Raw genomic sequence first — 21,094 nt, 5'->3', positions numbered from 1 at the left:
TACTAACGTTTGTTCCCCTTCTCTTCCGTTTCTTCCTTCTTTCTGGAAACTCATCAAGCCCTACTTCTGCAAGTTGAGAAACACTTTCTTTATTAATCTTAGACTATCTCAGCTAAAGTTCTGCAAACCTCCAAACTACTTCCCTCCAAATATTCTTGGTGAAAAACATCTATCAATCCACAGAACAGCTTACCCTTAGTCATATTATTTTATCTAAATGGGAAAAATCAGTGTTCTATGACCAGAAAAGCTTAGAAACCATGCTATATTACATCCGCCAATTTGGAGATTCACAATGCACAAAGTTTACAGTAAACAAATCTGCTTATGTTTAATTTAGTGTACCTCTAATTTATTTGATCTTGAAAACCTTCTTTCTCACAACATTTGTTAACAATAAAAAAGAAATGAGACCAGGCACGGTGGCTCACGCCTGTAATCCCAGCTCTTTGGGAGGCCGAGGCAGGGGGAATCTCCTGAGGTCAGGTGTTCAAGACCAGACTGGCCAACATGGCAAAATGCTGTCTCTACCAAAAATACAAAAATTAGCCAGGCACAGTGGCATGCGCTTCTAATCTCAGCTACTCAGGAGGCTGAAGCAGGAGAATCGCTTGAACCCAGGAGGCGGAGGTTGCAGCGAGCCAAGACTGCACTACTGCACTCCAGCCTGGCCTGGGTCACAGAGTGAGACTCTGTCTCAAAACAGAAAAAAAGAAAAAGCAATGGTGCTCTGAGGAACACAGTTGAAAGTACTGCAATGCATAGAAGACAAGTAAATGGATCACTGTAAAAAAAACAATTCCAAAGGTGCTCATAAATAGATTATTGGCAACTAACAAAGAAAACTACCAGAAAGCCAAGGGGCTCTATGCATTTTATTACAGAATCAGAAGAAAACATCATCAGTCTGTTTTCATCAAATTTCCAAGTCACATGAAGGAAAAGGAAGTTGGAAATTTATTGAAAGAATAATTATTCCAACAAATCCCGACAAGGCTGGATTTAGGTTTTATAAACAGGGATAAATATTGAGTACAAATATATATATGTAGTAGCCTTGAATTTGCGCCCTCCCCAACACCCCAACCAAGGGAAAAAAAGAGACCTATACGATAAAGAGTGAGGAAGACAGGACTTAACAACATACGTAAAAAATACTTGAGGGTTTCATCGTTGCTAAATTCAGTGTCAGTCAACAGAATTATGAGACCAGCAAGTAAGTTATTATAATTTTAGTCTGCATTAGTTAGCAGTATAGTTTCTAGAACTAGGGAAGTTTTCCTCTCTCTCATTCCTGCATATGCCTGTCAGGCCACATCTGGAGCTTGATTGAGAATCAATTGCACAAATTTAAGAAAGAAATAGATGAGCTGGATCCTCTGAATTAAGGGAATTTATTCCAAAAATAAAATCATCAATAGGAAATATAGGTCATTTTAAATACCTGAAGAGTTATCATAGCACAGAGGTACTCAACTTGTTTTTTATGATGTAAAGTGAGAATGGTATACAGAATCAAATGATCCATGCTATATAAGGAGATGAATTTCAGCCTAACAAAAAGATGAAGTTTTCTAACAAACTTGTCCAAAATTGAAAGCTCTATTTCAAATGATAATCATAAATTGAATGACTTATGTCACCAATTATTATAGCCAGAATGTCACTAAGGGAATCCAAATATCAAATGTCATGTATGTCTGAACAACCTTCAAACACACTGTCTCCAACACTGAGGTTTAAAATACTAGCCGAGGCGGCAGTGTCCCTTGGAGACAACATTACCAGAAATAACGCAATTCACGCAATTTGAAAAAAGGGATTATCAGTGCCAGTGGGTGCAAGAAGCTGAACGCTGACTCAAGAGCTGATGGTTCAGCTTTCAAGATTTTGCAAGCCCAATGTTAAACACAGTGATTATTAAAACAAATTATATGAACTTACAGTTTAAAAATTACACTAAAGGCACAGCTAGTAAACACTCAAATATCACTTCCTAACGTCACTTTGTTAACATGAAATCAACTCTGGTAGGATATTTACACCCAAAAAACATGCAAATGCTACAAATTAGAGTTGGGTTGTTTTTTTGTCTTTTTTTTTTTTTTGAGAGTGCTTAAGCATTTATCAGCAGCAAAGCACATTAGTAATACCTTAATTAAGAAGAATTTCTTAGGCTTCCACCCTGCTAGAACAGAAGTAGGAACCAAAGTAATCTTTCTCAGGAAACGGAAGAAACAGGAAATAGTATCTGAACGTTTGAAAGTTATCTGTCATCCTATTAAACTGTGGTACAATTATACAATAATGTATAGCCTTCAAAAAGAATGATGGAAATCAATTTGTGTTAGGAAAATATGCAACAAACTATACCAGTTGGCACCTCTGGAGAGAGATGGGATATTGTATACCACTTTTAATTCAAATATTTGCATTTTTGTCATATGCGTAGATCATTTAAGAATAACAACAACACGCCGGGTGCGGTGGCTCATGCCTGTAATCCCAGCACTTTGGGAGGCCGAGGCGGGTGGATCACAAGGTCAAGAGATCGAGACCATCCTGGTCAACATGGCGAAACCCCGTCTCTACTAAAAAAATACAAAAAATCAGCTGGGCATGGTAGTGCGTGCCTGTAATCCCAGCTACTCAGGAGGCTGAGGCAGGAGAATTGCCTGAACCCAGGAGGTGGAGGTTAGATCGTGCCATTGCACTCCAGCCTGGGTAACAAGAGTGAAGCTCCGTCTCAAAAAAAAAAAAAAAAAAAAAAAAAGAATAATAACAACACTATCAGCAAACACAAAGAAAGAGGTCAACCTTGAGGTACACCTTGAGCATCAGGCAATAGAAGTAGCTAGAATGTAGAGGAGAGAACAGCTTTGACAAAACAATAGAAATAGAAATAAAATTCTTAAGGCCCCAGCAGGCACTACAAAGGATCCCTCTTGATGAAAAGATGATCATATATCCTGACTGAACTACCCTTCATTTCCTGTTCTTCTAATAGAACTAGCTGCAGAGTACATATTCTTGCTTTTTTTATTGACTGGGAGTAAGTAAAGAATGGTTCTCAACTGGGAATAATTTTTACTCCCTCCGGGACATTTGCAAGATTTGGAAACATTTTTGGTTATGGAGCCAAGGGGTGCAACTGACATCTAGTGGATAGAAACAAAGGATGCTGCTAAACATCCTATGATGCACAAGCCAGCAGCCCCCAACAACAAAAAATTAACCAACCCAAAATATCAATAATGGGAAGGTTGAAAATCTGTATACCACTGCTACTGAGGGCCACCTAATAGGATCTCTGTTCTTACAACCCCAGGGAGTCTAACCAAGATCCAGAGATTCTGCCTTCGCTAGAAAACATGACCATAGAATCTGATCCAACATTTAGGAGAGCCAGCAAGGCTCCAATAACTGCCACAGAAGGCATCCTGGGGAGGGGTTAAAAATGTGACAGTTGACCTAACAACTGGTAGAGATCATTTATCTTCAGAAAAACCATCTCACTGGTGTGTTACCAACATTTCTGCAAAGTATCATAATACACACACACACAAAATCCAAATGCCAATTTCTCTAATAGCATGTTACTATTTTTGAAGTCATGAAAAGTCAACTGGAATTATGAGTTCAAACACGAATTATCATTGTAGTTTTAAATCCATTAAAATTGGATACGGTTGGCTACAGGCCATACTTTCATAACTATTACTTCTATTGCAGTCTTCAGTCTGCTTATCTGACACCATTAGTTCTTCACAAGAGTTTAGCAGCCTCCTTATTTCCCTAAACAGTCAAGCATTTGGCACAGGGTCTCACCCATAGTAAGTCACAATAAACATTTATTAGTTAATTGAATAAAAAGATTTTTAAAAGACTGCTATTCACATGACCTTTCACCTTTGCCAGAGTTGACTGGCATTAGGTAATACCAGAGGTCAGTTATCATCCACAGTACATCATTTTTAAATACTAATATCTGAAATGTTTACTATTTATAATTAATCCCTCCCCTACCTACTAATATGAGACAACCAGAACATAATTTTCTTTTCAATGACGATAAACATTTCCCTACAAAACCCAGCAATCCACCTGTAGTTTCAATGGATTCCCCTCATCCATAGCCCCCATTCTGACATATTTTCTTCCTAGAATGTACGGGCAAGGCCATTATCTAGCTTCAGCCATTCTTTTGCCAGAATCCAAGTTGGCTCAGCCAAAAGGTGGCAGCAACTGAGGCAGGCAGGAGCAGAGGGGAGCATTCACATACCCAGGAAGCTGAAGGCCAAGCTGTTTGAGGAGCTGATAGAGTGACAGAGGTAAAGCAAGATCAAACAAGGCAGGCTAATGAAAGACATATGGGCCAAGAACAGGCAAACAAATCTTTCGAAGTATGGACTAAAGACAACGTTGTCTGAAGCAACAACACACACATGAGTAAGATGGGAATTGAGGCCGGGTGCGGTGGCTCACGCCTGTAATCCTAGCACTCTGGGAGGCCAAGGTAGGCTGGATCACAAGGTCAGGAGTTTAAGACCAGCCTGGCCAATGTGGTGAAACCCTGTCTCCACTAAAAATACATAAATTAGCTGGGTATGGTGTCCCATGCCTGTATTCCCAGCTACTCGGGAGGCTGAGGCAGGAGAATCGCTTGAACCCAGGAAGCAGAGGTAGCAGTGAGCCGAGACTGTGCCATTGCACTCCAGCCTAGGCAATGAGAGCGAAACTCTGTCTCAAAAAAAGAAAAGACAGTGAAAAAAGTGAAAGTGAAAATTTTCCTCATTAGTATAGTGGTTAGAAAAAGAAAGAAGATGGGAACTGGCTGAAAGAATCCAAGAAAGAAACAAACTAGGAGATGAGATATCTGAAGTCAAAGCCCGGAGGGCCAAAATAGCAGCATAAAATCCCAGAAGCAACCATATGCTCATATCAGGGAAATGCAGTCTGCAGATGAATGGCTTCTCCATTCAAAAACGTCCTTCCCTCCTTCCCCCTCCTCCGCCTTATTCAGGCTCAGGAATAACTAAGGATTTCCTCCTCTACAACTCTTGCTAGAGAAAAAGGCTATATTTTTTTTTTAGATTATGAAACAAATATCATTTATGTGCTTAAAATTTTAAATACAGCAACAGAGTTGGTATAACATGCTGTTGCTAAATACACACAGTGAAAAATAATAGGAGCATGGAACTGATTTACTCACAAACATTTTCTTTTCAAATCACAAATGTGGTTCCCTGCAAAATCCATTATGATCAAAGATGATCACAATGTATATCTTACTTTTATATATCTTACTTTTCTGGTTTTTTATGTTAAACACTTATAATGGCCACTATTATTAATAGGGTGGTTCCCTGGAAGTACAGAAGAGGGAGAATGAATAAAGTAAGTGCCTGTACATAATTTCCCAAAACACAAGGTGAGGTCAGCAACTCTTTCTTTAACATTAGTGGAACTATTCATTGGTACCTAAGTACAGGAAGCAGAGTGTTCCAAAATGGTGTCTGTCTCAAACAAATTGTCAGTGTTATAATTTTTCATTTTACACTTATGTAAACTGTAACAGTAATGCAAGCATAGCAATTAGCACCACCCTCATGGGCCTAGCGGATAAAGCCCAAACTCAGAGGAACTGTCCTTTAAATAACTAATTTTAACAAAAATGAAAAAATTAAGTCCACAAAATCTGGAATATGGAAGGAAACAGAATAATAAACAATCATTACTATCAAAAATACTAAATTATATATATATATATATATATATATATATATACATACACATATATGTATATACAAATATTTTTGATTACCTAAAGAACTGTTTCCTGTGTAGCTGCTTTAGTAATATAGGGAAAAATTTGTGCTCCTATGGAAAACTATGCATTGTCTACAGCACATCTTTCCCATGCATCTGATTCTGATTCTTTGAGAGCTATTTTATAACTGTAAGTTGTAGATAATTAGTAGCAAAACAAAATTATTTTTGTCTATAGGCATGCAAATTCTATCTGAGTATAACTGACTTCCCACTGTGAAAAAGTCCAGTTTTGTCTCCCTTTGCACATCAAATTTCAATATTCCTGAACTGTAAATGTCTTTAAACTCTCCTTTCAGCTGGTTACAATGCCTTTATAACTCTCCTTTGCTTACCCATACCTTAATGATTTAATCCTTCTTTAACGATTTAAGTAAAATCTTTAGCACTCGTTAATTTTACATCTGTATGAAAGTCATAATTTTATTTTTTGAAAAGTATTTTTAATAGTAATTTTTGAGAAAATAATCAGTTACTTTTTGAAATTTTTGGTGAGTATTGATATTTGCCATCAACGTTTTCTCAGTTATGCTGCTAAATTGAAACATGAGTACAGCTATCGCCCAGGAAAAGTCTAGAGGCTTTGAGACCCAAGGGTGATGAGGCTTCAAATCAGAAGCTAACAGTAATCCAAGTAAAGCGTCATCAACAGAATGAAAGCAAAATAGGGGTTCTATCCATGCTAGAGAAGGGAAGATAAGGGAGCACCCTGAGTAGAATGGGGTTCTTATTTAGGAACATAGAACATCCTCTGTTTTTGTAATTTCATAGCTATATGGCTACCTCCCAAAGACAATCCTGTCCACCCTGCTTGCCAACCACGGATCACATTAGGGCAATGTGTGTTCATTGAGGGCCTGTTTGCTGTATTTGCTTTTGGATTTTTAGGAATCCAGTGAACATTATTAATCTCATCACATCCTATCAATGTCAAACAGTGTGAATGTTTAAAATGCTAGCAGTATACGATTACAAATAAACAAAAGTACAGATGTAATAACTTAAACATGATGAGAAAAAAATGATGTATGATACGTACACACAGAGGATACATGTTACTGATTATAAAATTCCTCTGTCTGAGATTTCTTCTTGAGGATTGATGATGGAAGCAAGGGTTTTCTGCTCAAAAAGATGAAAGCTTAAAAGAATAAAACATATTCTGAGTCTAATGTGTCATGAGCTCACCCATAGAATATAGAAAGCATACCTCAGACCCCTCAATTCAAGGGCACTTTTTGCCATAAAAATAAATGAACCTTTTTTTTAATATTCCAAAAATGGTAACATAAATTTTTACCACAAATACATGGCATCCTCATACAGAAATTGGTTGCAGAGCCAACCCAATATTCAGGAAAGTATCTTCAGAAATAGCTAAAACTGGGAGCGTTAAATAATTTTGTACAGAGGAAATTACATGCAAGAACATAAAAGTCCTGGTTTCTTTACGGATATAATTTCTCAATGCTAGAGGTTTGGGGTTTTTCAAATTAAAAACTTCCAGATGCTTAACATGTATGGTAGTACTAAGTCATACTTGTCAGGCTTGCTGCTTAAAATCCTGGGAAACTGTCAGAATATCTATAGGGGTTGGGAAGGAAATTTAGGGAATACACTTTGTTTAGTTAAATCTCTTTTCTTGTAGTTTGCAATAGCTTTGGTTGGCATGTATCAGGAACGTCCAGTCTTTTGGCTTCCCTGGGCCACATTTGGAAGAATAATTGTCTTGGACCACACATAAAATACATGAACACTAACAATAACTGATGAGCTAACAACAACGACAACAACAACAATTGCAAAAAAACTTGTAATGTTTCAAGAAAGTTTACAGATTTGTGTTCAGCTACATTCAAAGACGTCCTGGGCCACATGCAGCCTGCAGGGACATGGGTTGGACAAGCTTGGCCTATATGGTCTTTCCAGCCTGTATTGCTTGTTCAACTTTCCTATCTTTGTTGCTTTACTGGTCGTCTTTTTGCAGAAGACAAAGTAACCATTTAAAAAAGAAAAGTCATTTTCTCTTCCATCTTCCTTGAAGTCCATAGTTTGAGACTGTATATTAAAGAGAAAATAAACTGCTCACCAAAGCTTGATAACTTGTACAACTGCTGTGTCATTCTGTGTCCTACCAGACAAATGACGAACGTGTTTCAGCTAGCCAAACAACTGTCCACAGCTAGCTACTCATACAGTAAATAGTGCGGCTGATGACAGCGGGCATTCATTTCAATGTGAGGTGGAGTATTGTCTTTCAAATTTTCTTTTGTAGTACTTATCACAGTATGATTGTAGCCAGACTTATACTTTCCATGTGAAATGTATTGCATATCTCACTCACTAATGGCTAAAATCCTGTTAATTCCTAGAGATTTTTTCCTATTACTTATGCACAATTCATGTATTCTCATTGTGCCATCAACTTGAATTTCAATATACAAACATCAATTTTATACACAACCAAAAATCAAATCAAGTAAGAAAGTCTCAACGATCTTAGAAGTATCTTTAGAAGATCCTAGAAGTCTTATAACATATATTTTCGATAAATAATTTAGGGAAGTGTTATTTTTCATATGCTACCTTGTGGACTAAGTAAGTATTAACTATTAGTAAAAAAACCAACTGCTTTAAGTAAACATATTTGAAAAGACAATGAATTGCTGTAGCTTGACAATAAAGCTCCAAAAGTTCCATATGAGTATCTAGAATTAAAAAATAAGTAAAAACACAACGGAAGAAATTTGAAAAAACATAGAAAATTGTCACTAAAAGAACAAGAACAATATTGTGACTTGAAGGCTTAAGAAATAAGTAACTTTAAGAAAAAGGACGAAGTGAGATGTAGATTTTCTAATGAATAATACCATGCTGTTACACAGCACATTTACCCAGATTTCCTGTGATACAATTTTTATATTACTTTCCTTGCTAGAATACTCCAACCCATTAAAGAAATGATGATAATACATCAATGGTCATTTCTAAGACTTTATTAATTTGAATAAATAATTTTACCAGCATCATTTCTAGTAATGCTTCTACTACAGTATTTCAAAGATCACTTCTGTGTTGACAAATGTAAGTCCTCTGGGGCTTGGACTTTCAATAGTTTTCTAATAGTGTCCTATGGAGTCCTAAGGTTCTTTAGAGATATCTCAGGGGCCACCACGGGGGACAGAAGTGGGCAGCAGAAAGAAAGAACATGAAGGGTATTGGCTTCTGCCTGCTCCAATCTCTGAGGTCAATCAGCGTAGCTAACATTGTGTCCAATTTCATATACCAGGGTTTCTCATAAAATTTCATTGTTTAAAAAGGTTCAGCTTTTTTAAGAAATGTTATAAAATCCCTGAACTACTTAACCTCCAAAATTTGTATTAGCTTTAACACGTTATGGCTCACAAAGTTCTCAAAGAAAATGTTTAAAAGGCATGGGGATGAGAATAGTAATGCATGGAAAGAGATGAATCACGATAAAAGCCCCAAGCCACATTTTCAGATCTTCATTATAAACATCTTGCCCTTTTATAGAGAATCTTCCATAGAGAGCTCTGCCATGATTCCTAGAGATACACAGATACAAACCAGAGCCCCTGCCAAGAAGCTCATAAGTAAGACTGGAAGTGGAATACAGTTGTACCATGAGACCACTTAACCTGGGAAGACACTGTCAGTATATCTATAGGGATTGGGAGGGAAGTTTAGGGTATACGTTGATCCCATAAGTGGCACTGGGAGTAGAACAGAGTTATACCATGAGGCCACTTACCAGTTAGCATGTGTCAGGATCTGCCCACAAAAGTCACTTGATCCTTGACCCACTTAACCTACTCGATTCCCAATCAAGTTGATAACCATCCTGAGAAAGGCAGTTATTTAAGAAGATTTTTCCATTTAAACATCGTCTGCTCTGACCTTGTGCCCTAATTCTTTCAATAAAACATGACTTTTAGTGTTCCAAAGTTCACTTAGAAGCCCTAGAATAGGCCAGCATTTCTGGTATGACTTCAAAGTAAAAGCGCTGGTTTCTAAACGTGGTTTGTGGAAATCACTTTCATCTTATGATCATATCATATGTATCTTTAAAATGCTGGCTGGAATCTGGAGTTCTTGGGGTTTCATAATTGCTGGAAGGGTAATACAAACAACTTACCTTTGACAGCTCCCAGCATTGACCTTAGACACAGGAATGCTGAGTAAGAAATGTATCAATTTTCCTGACATATTTCACTGTGGCATCTTAAAGATCAAAAATGGAGGTATAATACAAAGCTATAGTGGAGGATTACTCTGGCTCCCTAACTATTGTACGGAATTATATAACAGTAAACTCTAAAATATCAAGCTTTCTAAGTATGATGGTAGAGAAATATAATTCTGAGAGATTAGAAGATATAGGAAGCCTTTTCCCCCCCTCTTTTACTCTTCTTACATGTGAACTCTTTGGTAAAGAAGGGAAAAAAAAATAGACTTTACCCCTTCCCTGATCAGCTACTTTTAGTTAGGCACATTCTGACTCTCAATATTACCATAACGTACAAACGAGAGCTGGCTACAATTCATACAATTTACTCAGCCACTTAGCCTAAATCAGAAAATTGTATTTTAAAATGTGCTGACCACATTTCAAACCCAAGAATAAAAACACTGTGTACATAATCCAGGAAACTAGAGCTCCTAAAATCTAAATGATTAACGTCCAAATGAACAGACACAGTGTTGGCATTCCTGACAAATAAGGTCTACATCTACTAAACATGTCTTTATAGCAAAAAGATGAATTTAGCAATAAGACTAAAGAATACAATATAAAGAATAATAAAAAATGTTTTTCAGCTCTCATATTATGTGGCAACATAAAGTTGAAATGAAGACTCCAGATGAAATTATGTCAAAAGCATGACACTGATTCCAAATTATTCTGGGTTTTGAGAAATTCCAAAATGTAAGTACAAAATCCTCAACTGGTGATTTCAATTACATTTAGTTCATTTATTCGATCTATTGGGATACTAGCTTAAACTTCACATCTGTGAATTTATCCACTAAATAAATGTTTTGACTAATATAAATGTGAAATTTACTATATTCTTTCAAATATCTTAAAGCTGATAGGACACTAGAGTCTTCAAATATAGGTGGAAGAAATTCCTTGCTTTCTCCATGAATCTTTCTTATTGCAAACGGAAGTCAAGAGATAGAAGTCAGCTAGGGGTTTAACTGGGAAGGAGCAGGCAGAACAGAGGAAGTCCCACTATTCAGCTCAGTTCCTCCTCCTAGTGGTCACAAATGGGAGGTGCCTGTCATCTGGTGGCATTTCCTCAAGGGTTTCTTATTGTTTAAATGACTCACAGAGTAGTCATTTGGAGGAATATATGATGCCAATGAAAAGTGCTCAATTTTAATTTGTAAGTGACTTCCACTTCTGCTTCTCACTCTTCTATACTTTTTTAAAAAGTCAATTTTGAAATAACATTTCTTAATTGCAAGATTTCTGAATAAATCCCAAATGAGGCAGTAACTATCTATGTCTAAGAACTGAGTATGCAGGCACGCCACAGTCATTTTTAACACAAACCAGGGGAAAAGCATTAAATATCATGGTGCATTAAACCGCCACATGGAACTTCACCCATATTGGCAAACCAGGGAGGCTGGGGATGCGTCTATATTTAGCCATCACATACTAGGCTATAGCCGCAGCCCAGATTGACTCATACATTGTTTTCACATTCTCAGCTTCCATCAAACCACCAAGTAATGTTTATAAAGTGATAGTATGGAATAAAAACGCTTTTTCATGATAGGTTTTGGACGGTTTCCACTCAAGATAACATAGATTGATGTTATTTGGATAAATGTCTTGTGAGGTTCCCTGCAACAGGAAACGTCCCCCTGGGCTGCAAAGCAGTCCTGATTCTGACATATTTCCCCATCAGCTCTCCATCTACCTAATCCTGTTGATAAGAAGATGCCCCTCTCCATCCCTAGACCTAATCCTGACATTCAGGTACTATTTTCATTAACATCACATAGTTGATTTTACACAATGACAAGGCAATCAGAAGCACGGTAGGATATTATGGCCCTGAGAGGCTTCTTATAGCTACATATAATTTGAATGAGCCAGATTGAATTAAACTCTATGCAGAATTTACACCCTTCTCCTAAGTAATTCCCAGCTCACGGAAAAATAGAATTACTAAGGTAAGAAAGAGAAAGGAGTATTTTAAGAATTAACTTCTTAATAACTTGTAGGCAAGAGAAGCAAAAGAGAAGCTAAGAAACAAGAACATTGTTTCAAGAGGCAATTTGTCATCGGCCCTTAGGGTGACTGGGCATTTTTACCAGCTGTCACTTCTGGACCAACTCAAAATGTTAGACCCAAACTGTTGTACTCATTAGGACTGAAACAATTTAACATGAATGCTTGAAGACACTTGGATGTCACATTGTATTGTTTGGCCTTATAAGAAGAGAGGAATGTCTGCTATTCTCATTTAAATAACATTTATAGCATTTTAATTTGATTTCTTTCTGTAAGCTGTTTCTGACTACTCTTTACCTTACATAATAGAAAATCTACACATTATTATCCCCTTACTTGATGCACTCTTTCCACTCACTGTGCAGCGTGTTAGGAAAAAAACATATAGCATAAGTGAAAAACCATGTAGAGTAGGAAACACAAGTTTTATGTGAGAAAGTAAATTTATGTTAGAAAGGTAATTTAAAGGCTCTTCTTATATAACGGGAAAGAGTATACAACCATCAAGCTATAGTTAACATTTATTTCCACCCAAAACTAAGAACACAGGCTACAAGGTCAGTCACCACGGGCAATATCATTTGCATTTATGAATCTTGCTTGCCTATATGAATTGCTTGCCTACATGTATTCTTATTTTGTACACCATCATTTACATGGACTGGGAATGTATAGAGAGACCTCAGAAGTTATCTAGTGTAATTTTTTATCTCTAGCTAAACTCTCCAAGCAAATGACTAGCTGTGCTGCAATAAAGGATTATCACGAACGTACAGGAGCCAGGTCCAGTGTTACTGTTCAGTACCCCAGACATAAAGTTTCTCTCCTTATTTAACCTAACTCTATTTTCAGGACACAAGCAGAAGAATAAGCCATCATCCTCCTGTCTACAACAACCCTTTGTATATTAACAGTGACTTTTTTGTTTCACGTGGGGTAAGTATACTAGTTATCAATGTACCTCTATCTGTTCATAAATTCTCGGAGAGCTAAAAGGCAAATTAAAAAAGCTAAAAGGCAAATTAAAAAAATCAGCTTTTTACCCATTGCTAGAGCTTTTATTTTCAGCAGAAGCCAGATTTTCTCCTATTGTGAACTTCTAAAAGAGAATCATGTTTTTTTCTTTATTTTATCCAGAGAAAAGAGAAAAATTCTTTGGGTTTACAAAAATGGAAGAGTTTGGTCATCTGTCCCAAAGCACACTATATATTTTCTTGGTTGCACTTGTCACACCTGTACCGTTATGTCATTTTTAAAGAATTATCTGTCATCCTCATCCAAATGTAAGCTTCACAAGGGAAGATACCAAGTCTGCCTCATACATCAACATTTTCCCAATGACTAGTACAGTATTTGGCATACAGCAGCCTCTTCATTTAACCTGAAGAACTGACAAATGCCCTTCAAAATCATTCTTGTTCAGCACTCCAATTTTGGAGACATGAAAATAGAAACTGTAAGAGTTGTTCTTGGAAATGACTTCCCAAAATTGCATAACAAGTTAACGACAAAGCCAGGATTAGAATTTTGGATTCTTTATTCCACATCCACATTCTCCATCCATAACACCACAGAGGTTCTTATACCTAATACCCTGGATGGGCAACACTACTGATGAGTAAGATACAGAAAACTTTGTGATCTACACATCTTTGGTTTGCTGCCTATCTCCCAAAGTTCTTTATCAGTTGAAACACAAAAACCTTCTCATAAATATGCCTGGTTTATGCATACTTTATGTAGGACTCCAAGAACAGAACCCAAAACTAAATTCTACTGCCATAGCAAAGAGCCAACTTATTCTCTCCAATTAGAGTTGATGCACAGAGGCCAAGCCACAGATGCCAGCTGAATTTCTATGGGTCACCTACTGCTAAATCAAAGATTCTGCTAAACACAGCTTCAATTTGTATGGAAATTTTAAAATTATTTTAAAAATTATTATTTTGGGCTGGGCACAGTGGCTCACGCCTGTAATCCCAGCACTTTGGGAGGCCGAGGCGGGCAGATCACAAGGTCAAGAGATAGAGACCATCCTGGCCAACATGGTGAAACCCCATCTCTACTGAAATACAAAAATTAGCTGGGCATGGTGGCACATGCTTTTAGTCCCAGCTACTCAGGAGGCTGGGGCAGAAGAATTGCTTGAGCCAAGGAGGCAGAGGATGCAGTGAGTCGAGATTGTGCCACTGCACTCCAGCCTGCCACCTGGCAACAGAGCAAAACTCTGTCTCAAAAAAAAAAAAAGAAATTATTATTTTGGGTGTCTTTAAATCAAATACTTTTAAAAATAGAGGTTTTCTCACTGCATGAAAGAAATAAATGTGAGTTTCTCCGGGGCAGACAAGATGATCTAAAACTGGATTGTGGTGATGACTGTACAACTCTATAATTTGTCCTAAAAATCTTAAAATTGGTAAATATTATAAATTTTACTGCAATAAAGCTGTTAAAAAATAAGTCTGAAAAGCAGTCACATAGTAAAATACTTCATTTTGTAAATATCTGGTATTAAAACTGTAAAGACATTCTTTAATATCCCCATGGTCTTTTAAGCCCAGCTCCTATACACTTCAATCATGGTTTGCCTAAAAGGTCAAAAGTTTTCCCTGCAATTTTTGTAAGAATAATTTAGGAGACTTACATAAATATCAAAAAAGAACCAATTTTATTTATATACCACTAAGAAATACTGACTGGTATGATTATCTGCATAAATAATCTCCAGATATATTTGTTTAATTAAGCATAGTGTTCCAGTCCAAACCTGCCATTAATTAGCCATTGGGTTTTTAGCAAATTGCAAAACATCTCCAAGTCTCAGTTTTCCCACCTATTTCATGTGTCTCTGTAAACCACGGTAAAGCTAAGTAGCATATAATATACTACAAAGAATAGTAATTGCTATTGTCTAATGGATAGCCACTAACATGCCAGACTATTTAGGTAAATTATTACCCTAAAGTAGGTATTATTAGTCTTTTGTGTGTATGTGTGGGATGGGGGCAGATGAGGAAATTAGAACATAGAGAAGTTCATTAGTTTTACCAATGTCACACAGTTAATGAGTAGCAGATCCAGGATTCCAGTACAGAATTACCCAAGTCTAAATCCTATACTTATTCTCTATTCCTTGGTAGACTTTGGGCTTTTGGTTCTATCAGATGTGGGCATGAATCCTGAACTTGTCTTTACTATGTTAAGTTAATCATCTTCTCTGAGTCTCAGTTTCCTCATCTGTAAAATGAGATTACTAATACTTAACTCAGGGTCATTGTGAAAATTAAATTAGAGAGTACATCTCCTGCCACTAAAAAACATTTTTAAAAACAGCCTTTTTCATCCTTTTCCCACAGAGGTTCCTTCTTGTGTATACACACATACACACACACACACACACACACACATAAATTCTATGATTACCTCAGAGCCTACTTGAATAAACTTCACTGGGACTGAGTTCTATCAAAAGCAATTAGAGTGAACACAAACAACATCCCATTACTTCTTTGCTATCAGCCCTTGGCTCTGTGACTGAAACTGTCAACAACAGTGTCAACTTCAAGGGGTGGGCATCTGTCCACAGGAACTGAACTGAGGTCACAGACTTGTCTCACTCTGCCCTACAAACAGATGTCTAGGTGACAACTCTTAGTCACTGCAAACCAGGGTTAGAGCCAAACCAGGTGGGAAGTACTGATTTTCTTTTCTAATCCTCTTGGTCAGCCCATTCATTCCCTAAGACAATTCCTCACTGACCATAATTCAAAATAACTAGTTTTCCCAGGATACTATTTTCAACAAAATGTCTTCATTTTGATGATATCTGATTATTCCTCAAGAAAAAGGGAGTGTTTCCTTAATAGCAGTTTGTCAGCAGAAACCTGCTTGATTCTGCATATTAGAATGCACACCTTCAAATGTTTACCTCGAAAGTTGCCAGGTAAAAACTGATGTAATGTGGAGCTCTAGTGGTGGCAAGAGGTAAAGCAGCTGTTAGTGTGAGCCAACAAAAAAGCCTAGGAAATCTCCACTTGTTATTACGTTAACATGCTAAGATGAAAAACAGTCCAAAATAATCTAAGATAATATACAGTAAATCTTAAATGTAATAGATTTCTTCTAGATTACAAGTTAGACTTTAGTAGACAGGCTACATTAGACATCATGAAATAATTACATCTTCTCAAAAAACAGAACTCAATGCTGTGGTTGTCACTTTTTTATTTTTTACTAAGTTCATTAAGAATTCTATTAATTAAACACTAGCTATTTTTTCACACAGCTAGTAAGAATACTGTATTAAAAAAACTGCTGGACTCTAAGTGGTATGATCAGTGAAGTCCTGTACCAACTGTCCTGAGAATTTAAATAATCCCTACAGGCTGATGAGGTGGTTGCAAGTTAATTCCCACACTAGAAAAGTGCCTTCCTTGAATATCTGACTTCTGAGATATTTTCCAACTTAAAACAACTAAGAATGAGACCTACACTGTCAAAGGTTAACTCTTCATTTTTCTGGTACCTAACCTATATGTCTTCTCCATCAAAAGAGCTTCATTTAAAAAATAGAGCTCTATTATTTTCAAAAATTTAACAGAACATAAATAGTAAAACGTGTATAATGTACAACCTGGAGTTAACATTTAAAATTTCTAAATGTGGTGCCTTGGTTAGCTATGCCAAAACAAGTTATCATGAGGGGTAAAATGTTTCACAATATGAAAAAAAAATACAAGAATTCACCTTTTCATATATAAGCACCTAAGTATTATGTTACTTAATATCAAAGAAATTTTAAGAGACTCACTTTCCATGAATTACAATAAAAGAAACTATCATATTCATAAATGTATTAACAATGTTTATCTGAAATAAACATCTCAACTTATGGAGGCTTTTCATGATTTATATGAGTTGAATGCACTAGACATTCCCAATGGCCATATTCCAGGGGCTTCTAAATTGTTAGGTCAAAGATGACTACCAAGCCCTCAAAGGTCCATGAAGACAGATTTAATGATTACCCAGGGGTTCTTATTTATGATGTCCTTCTCTATCCTTCTACTAACATGCTGCCTTTAATATGGCTCCCTGAAGCTACACAAAAAAAAAAAAAAGGTAAAAATATAAGCGCCTCTTCTTCAGAAGTCACTGAGAATGCAAGAGTTTGTAATGGGAAGCTCAAGATAAGGAACTTATTATTTTCTTTCAGTCATCATCTCTAGCTATAGCATAGGAGATGGAACCTTTTTAATAGGATAGAAACAGCAGGGAAGGAAGTGAAGATGGTTTACTAACATAATCATATGCCAAAGGGAATAAACCAAAACAAAAAACCCTGCACTAATGCAATATGAGCCACCCAGGAATTCAGAACCTAACAGTTCTACAGTCCTTTTCACCAAAGACATCAAAACAATTTAATTGAAGAATATTTCCAAATCTGTGAATCTAAGAGGTTTGGCTTTGTACATCACCTTGCCTATATTTTCTTTGGTGATTACCTCTCTCTTTGCTTTACCATAACAGCCCTTGGTATGCTGCTTAAAATAATATTTGGGAACTTATTTGCCATCCTTTTGACGGAAACATGTTGATTTTATTAAAGTAAGTTGAGTCTGCATTCTTTCTTTACTATTATTACAGGTAGACTTGACAGACACAGGACCTTTGTTTCAAAATGCTCTGCTCTAGAGGAAACCTTGTTAAATAAGTTCCATTTTACCTGCTGGGCAGTTACATTCTGAAGGTGCTTCTCTTGCGATTCTTATTTTAGCCATATGTTCATAGGATTTCTGTGGGAAAAGAAGAGTTATTAACAATCATCAGTAGCACTGTAGAGAGATGGAATCTTTAGGGACTCTGGCCATATGCCTGATTTACTGGCATTTCATAACCTGCATAACTAACATTTACATATGTACTTGGACTCTAGTCAAAAAGTAATCATGCCTAAGCCCCAAAAAAATAAAATGACCACTGATAGGGTATCAAGATTGCTGGACTTGTATAACATCTTTCTCCATTCTTCCCTACCCCCCCTCCGTCAGCTCAAGCATACGCAATCAATGTAAAAACCTAGCACTAAAATGTTGCAGTACTAGGTAAGCTGTGGCTTACCAATAACAGCCACTATTTTACACATGAAGATCAACTGCTTTATCATGCTAGGCTGCAACTACTGCCAAATAGGCTCCCCGCTAGAGTACAGTTCCAGAAACCCCCCTTACTCTAGTCTAAAGGTGCCCTTAAACATGACGTAGATTCCTTTCAACTCTCAACGCCAAGGGCTCTGCATTCATAAATACACCGGCACAGCATCCTTCACCAAAAATAAAGCTACTCTAAAAAAAATGCTTAAACTTTTAATACGAAAAGATTCTATGTGTGAAATTATTGATTTTAAATTATATATGGGACTATTTCACTTTTAAGAGTGGTTACCTTTTTTTGTATATTAATAACATCTATGACCCTAACCATCTTACAACACGTAAAAGATATAACAGATGCTACCTCTGCAAGAAATATTCTCTCCACAATTGGGAAAGACTCACGCGTGACTTCAGGAAACTAAAAAGAGATGAAATGCCCTTCTCACCTTTTAGATCTTCCTACATGTATAACATGGAAACATTAAGAGAGAATGAGGGAATATTACAGAGACAGGCATGGAGATGTGCATATACAAATATATGCTATATCAAGGGATGTGCATATACAAACATATGCTACAGTGAGCACAGATCCTTGCCCCATACATGCACACACACACACACACAGTCACACCAAGTGTGCGTACAGTAAAGGGTAGTGGCCAGTCATGCACACAGAGTCACGCTTGTGTAAGATGTTGCCCACGTGCAAAATACCCCAGCCTCTCACACCTGAGCCAGAAGTCGCTCCACTTTCTCTTGCACCATAGCCTTGAGCTGATCCAGGGTATCAGGCAGCAGATGAATGGAAGGGGCCCCTTTGGCGGATTCGAGAACGGCGATCCTCGCCTGGAGGTCGTTGGTTTTCACACCAAGGTACAGACAAGACACCACGGCCACCACTGACAGGAGGGCCGCCAGGACGGCGCACGGGGGCATGGTCCGGGCACATCGCAGCCCTGCAGGGCTCGGGTCCTCGGATCCCGGATCCCGGCCCCCTCCTTTCCCTGCGTGCTTCTTCACCAGCATCGTGGCGGGGTCGGCCGTCTCGGCTTCGCCTCCCACCCTCTACACCTCAAATAATTCTAAACGGAAAGCTAAAGGTCGAGTCCTCCAAAGTTCAGTCCCTGTGGCTGCAGAACTAGTTAGTGGAGTCGAGCCCGCGAGCGGAGATGGACCCCTGCCTTGCTCAGCGTCCAGACCCGCAGGCTTGCACCATCCCCGCTTTCTTCTCTCCTCCCAGCTGGAGGTGAAAAGCGCCCTCAGTCCAGGGACTGGGTGGCGGTAGGGTAAACAGCAAGACGAAACCCACCCAGGCGGCTCTTCTGACTCCCAGAGGAGCGACACCTCTTCCGCCGTCCCCGAGAGCGGCCGCTCAGGGTCCGAGGGACAGCGGCCGAGGCGCGGCGCGGGGCCGCGGCTCGCCCTAGCCACGGAGGACCGGACCTGTTGCGCCTCTGCGAGTTTGCCTTATTTCTACCTACTCGGCGTCTTTCGGCACGCCGACCTGTTTCCCACCTGCATCCAATGCAAGGCAAAAAGGTTTGTGAGAGCACGCTACAGCGCAGCGCGAAAGGGGCGGCTAAGCGGGAGAAGACAGAGGAAAAACGAAATAAACCCAAGGAGCAAATGCTAGTCGCGAGGCCGAAGTCGCGGCTGCCCGAAGGATCTCCGCAGCCCCGCGTGCGCGATCCTTAAATACCCTCCGGGATGCTCGTGTGAGTGTGTGAGTGCGCGCGCGCTCCGAGCACGACGTCCCTCCCCCGACCCCTCCCGGCGCCCGGCGTCCGGCCCGCCGCTCGCACTGCTGCGCGCCCCTCTTCCCCCGCCAAAGCCCGAGCCCGCCTCATTATCATAATGAATTCACCTTGGCCCAGCCCGCAGGCCTGCCCAGGGGACCCCCGAGGGGGCGGGAAGCTTGGGTGGGAGCGGAGCAGGAGGTCTGTGATTAGCATAATACATGCAAATCGCGGGAGCGGCCACCGTGATTGGAGAGTAGCCTGGCGACCCCTCCCCCTGCGTTGCGCGGAGTAACTTCAGCGTCCCCGAAGGCCACCTCTCGGGCCTGGGCCAGGGGCCGGAGCGGGGTCTGCTGCTCAGGAGGCGGCAACTTTGGCTGATACTGACTCAGCCCAGCGCCCCCTCTTTATCCCACTTAAAAACGGAGAAATGGCCTCCGAGAGGAAGAAGTGCAGCAGAACGCTCTATCTCTCCTGATCTTCACTCAAAAGCAGCCGCAGGAGCTCTCGCTATCTCGCTCTGGTGCAGCGTTTTTCCCTCCTCCCTCCCTTTCCCACATGCCCAGAGGCAAAGTGTCTGGCCAACGTCTGAGGTACATTTCCCCACTTCCCCTCTCTTCCCACGGCCGCGCCGCAGATTCTCCAACGAGATGAAGTTTTCTCTCCCCTCCCCCAGTTTCCTTGTCTTGACGGGACTGAGTCTCCTCCCAGCTCTGTATTCCTAGTCTATACTAGGGTGCTAATGTGTTTTCCTGATTCCCTGTTTTGCGGGATTGGAAAAGGGAGTGTTGAAGTATACACATTTCTCAGGATTTAGGAAAGGAATGAAGAATGAAGTCAGTTTTTCCTCTTACCTGACTCTCTTCGTGCTGTTCCCTCTGGATCAAATTACAAGATCTCTAATGGGATTTTGGAAAGTTGGTAACAAGTAGCATTTGACATCTAATTGACTTTGGGGAAAACAGAAATCCCACCTCTTATTCCAAAGAGTTCCTTCGTATCTCCCCATAAAAAATACCGTATATTTTTCCTAGTCTTCTTATTCAAGCTAATCTGAAGTCATTGCTTACTATTGTAAACAATCAACAAAATAC

At 38.9% G+C, this 21,094-nt stretch overlaps 1 protein-coding gene across 14 annotated transcripts in view; it reads right to left on the bottom strand.

Moving 5' to 3' along the window:
* The window catches only part of COL25A1 (collagen type XXV alpha 1 chain), a 527,190-nt gene extending 507,137 nt beyond the window's left edge, over positions 1–20,053 (bottom strand). For all 14 annotated transcript variants that reach the window (XM_032254797.1, XM_032254795.1, XM_032254796.1 and 11 more), the window contains exons 1-2: positions 18,994–20,053; positions 17,832–17,901 (exon numbers count right to left, since the gene is read on the bottom strand). In XM_032254797.1, the coding sequence (XP_032110688.1) occupies positions 17,832–17,901; positions 18,994–19,290 (367 nt within the window). In that variant the 5' untranslated portion in view covers positions 19,291–20,053. The remainder of the gene's footprint in view (positions 1–17,831; positions 17,902–18,993) is intronic.
* Between the last annotated feature and the right edge of the window lie 1,041 nt (positions 20,054–21,094).

The sequence above is a fragment of the Sapajus apella genome, unplaced genomic scaffold (assembly GCF_009761245.1).
Source record: "Sapajus apella isolate SASKATOON/1434 unplaced genomic scaffold, GSC_monkey_1.0 scaffold87, whole genome shotgun sequence".
Classification (NCBI taxonomy): domain Eukaryota; kingdom Metazoa; phylum Chordata; class Mammalia; order Primates; family Cebidae; genus Sapajus; species Sapajus apella.
This window is presented reverse-complemented; position numbering and strand designations above follow the sequence as displayed.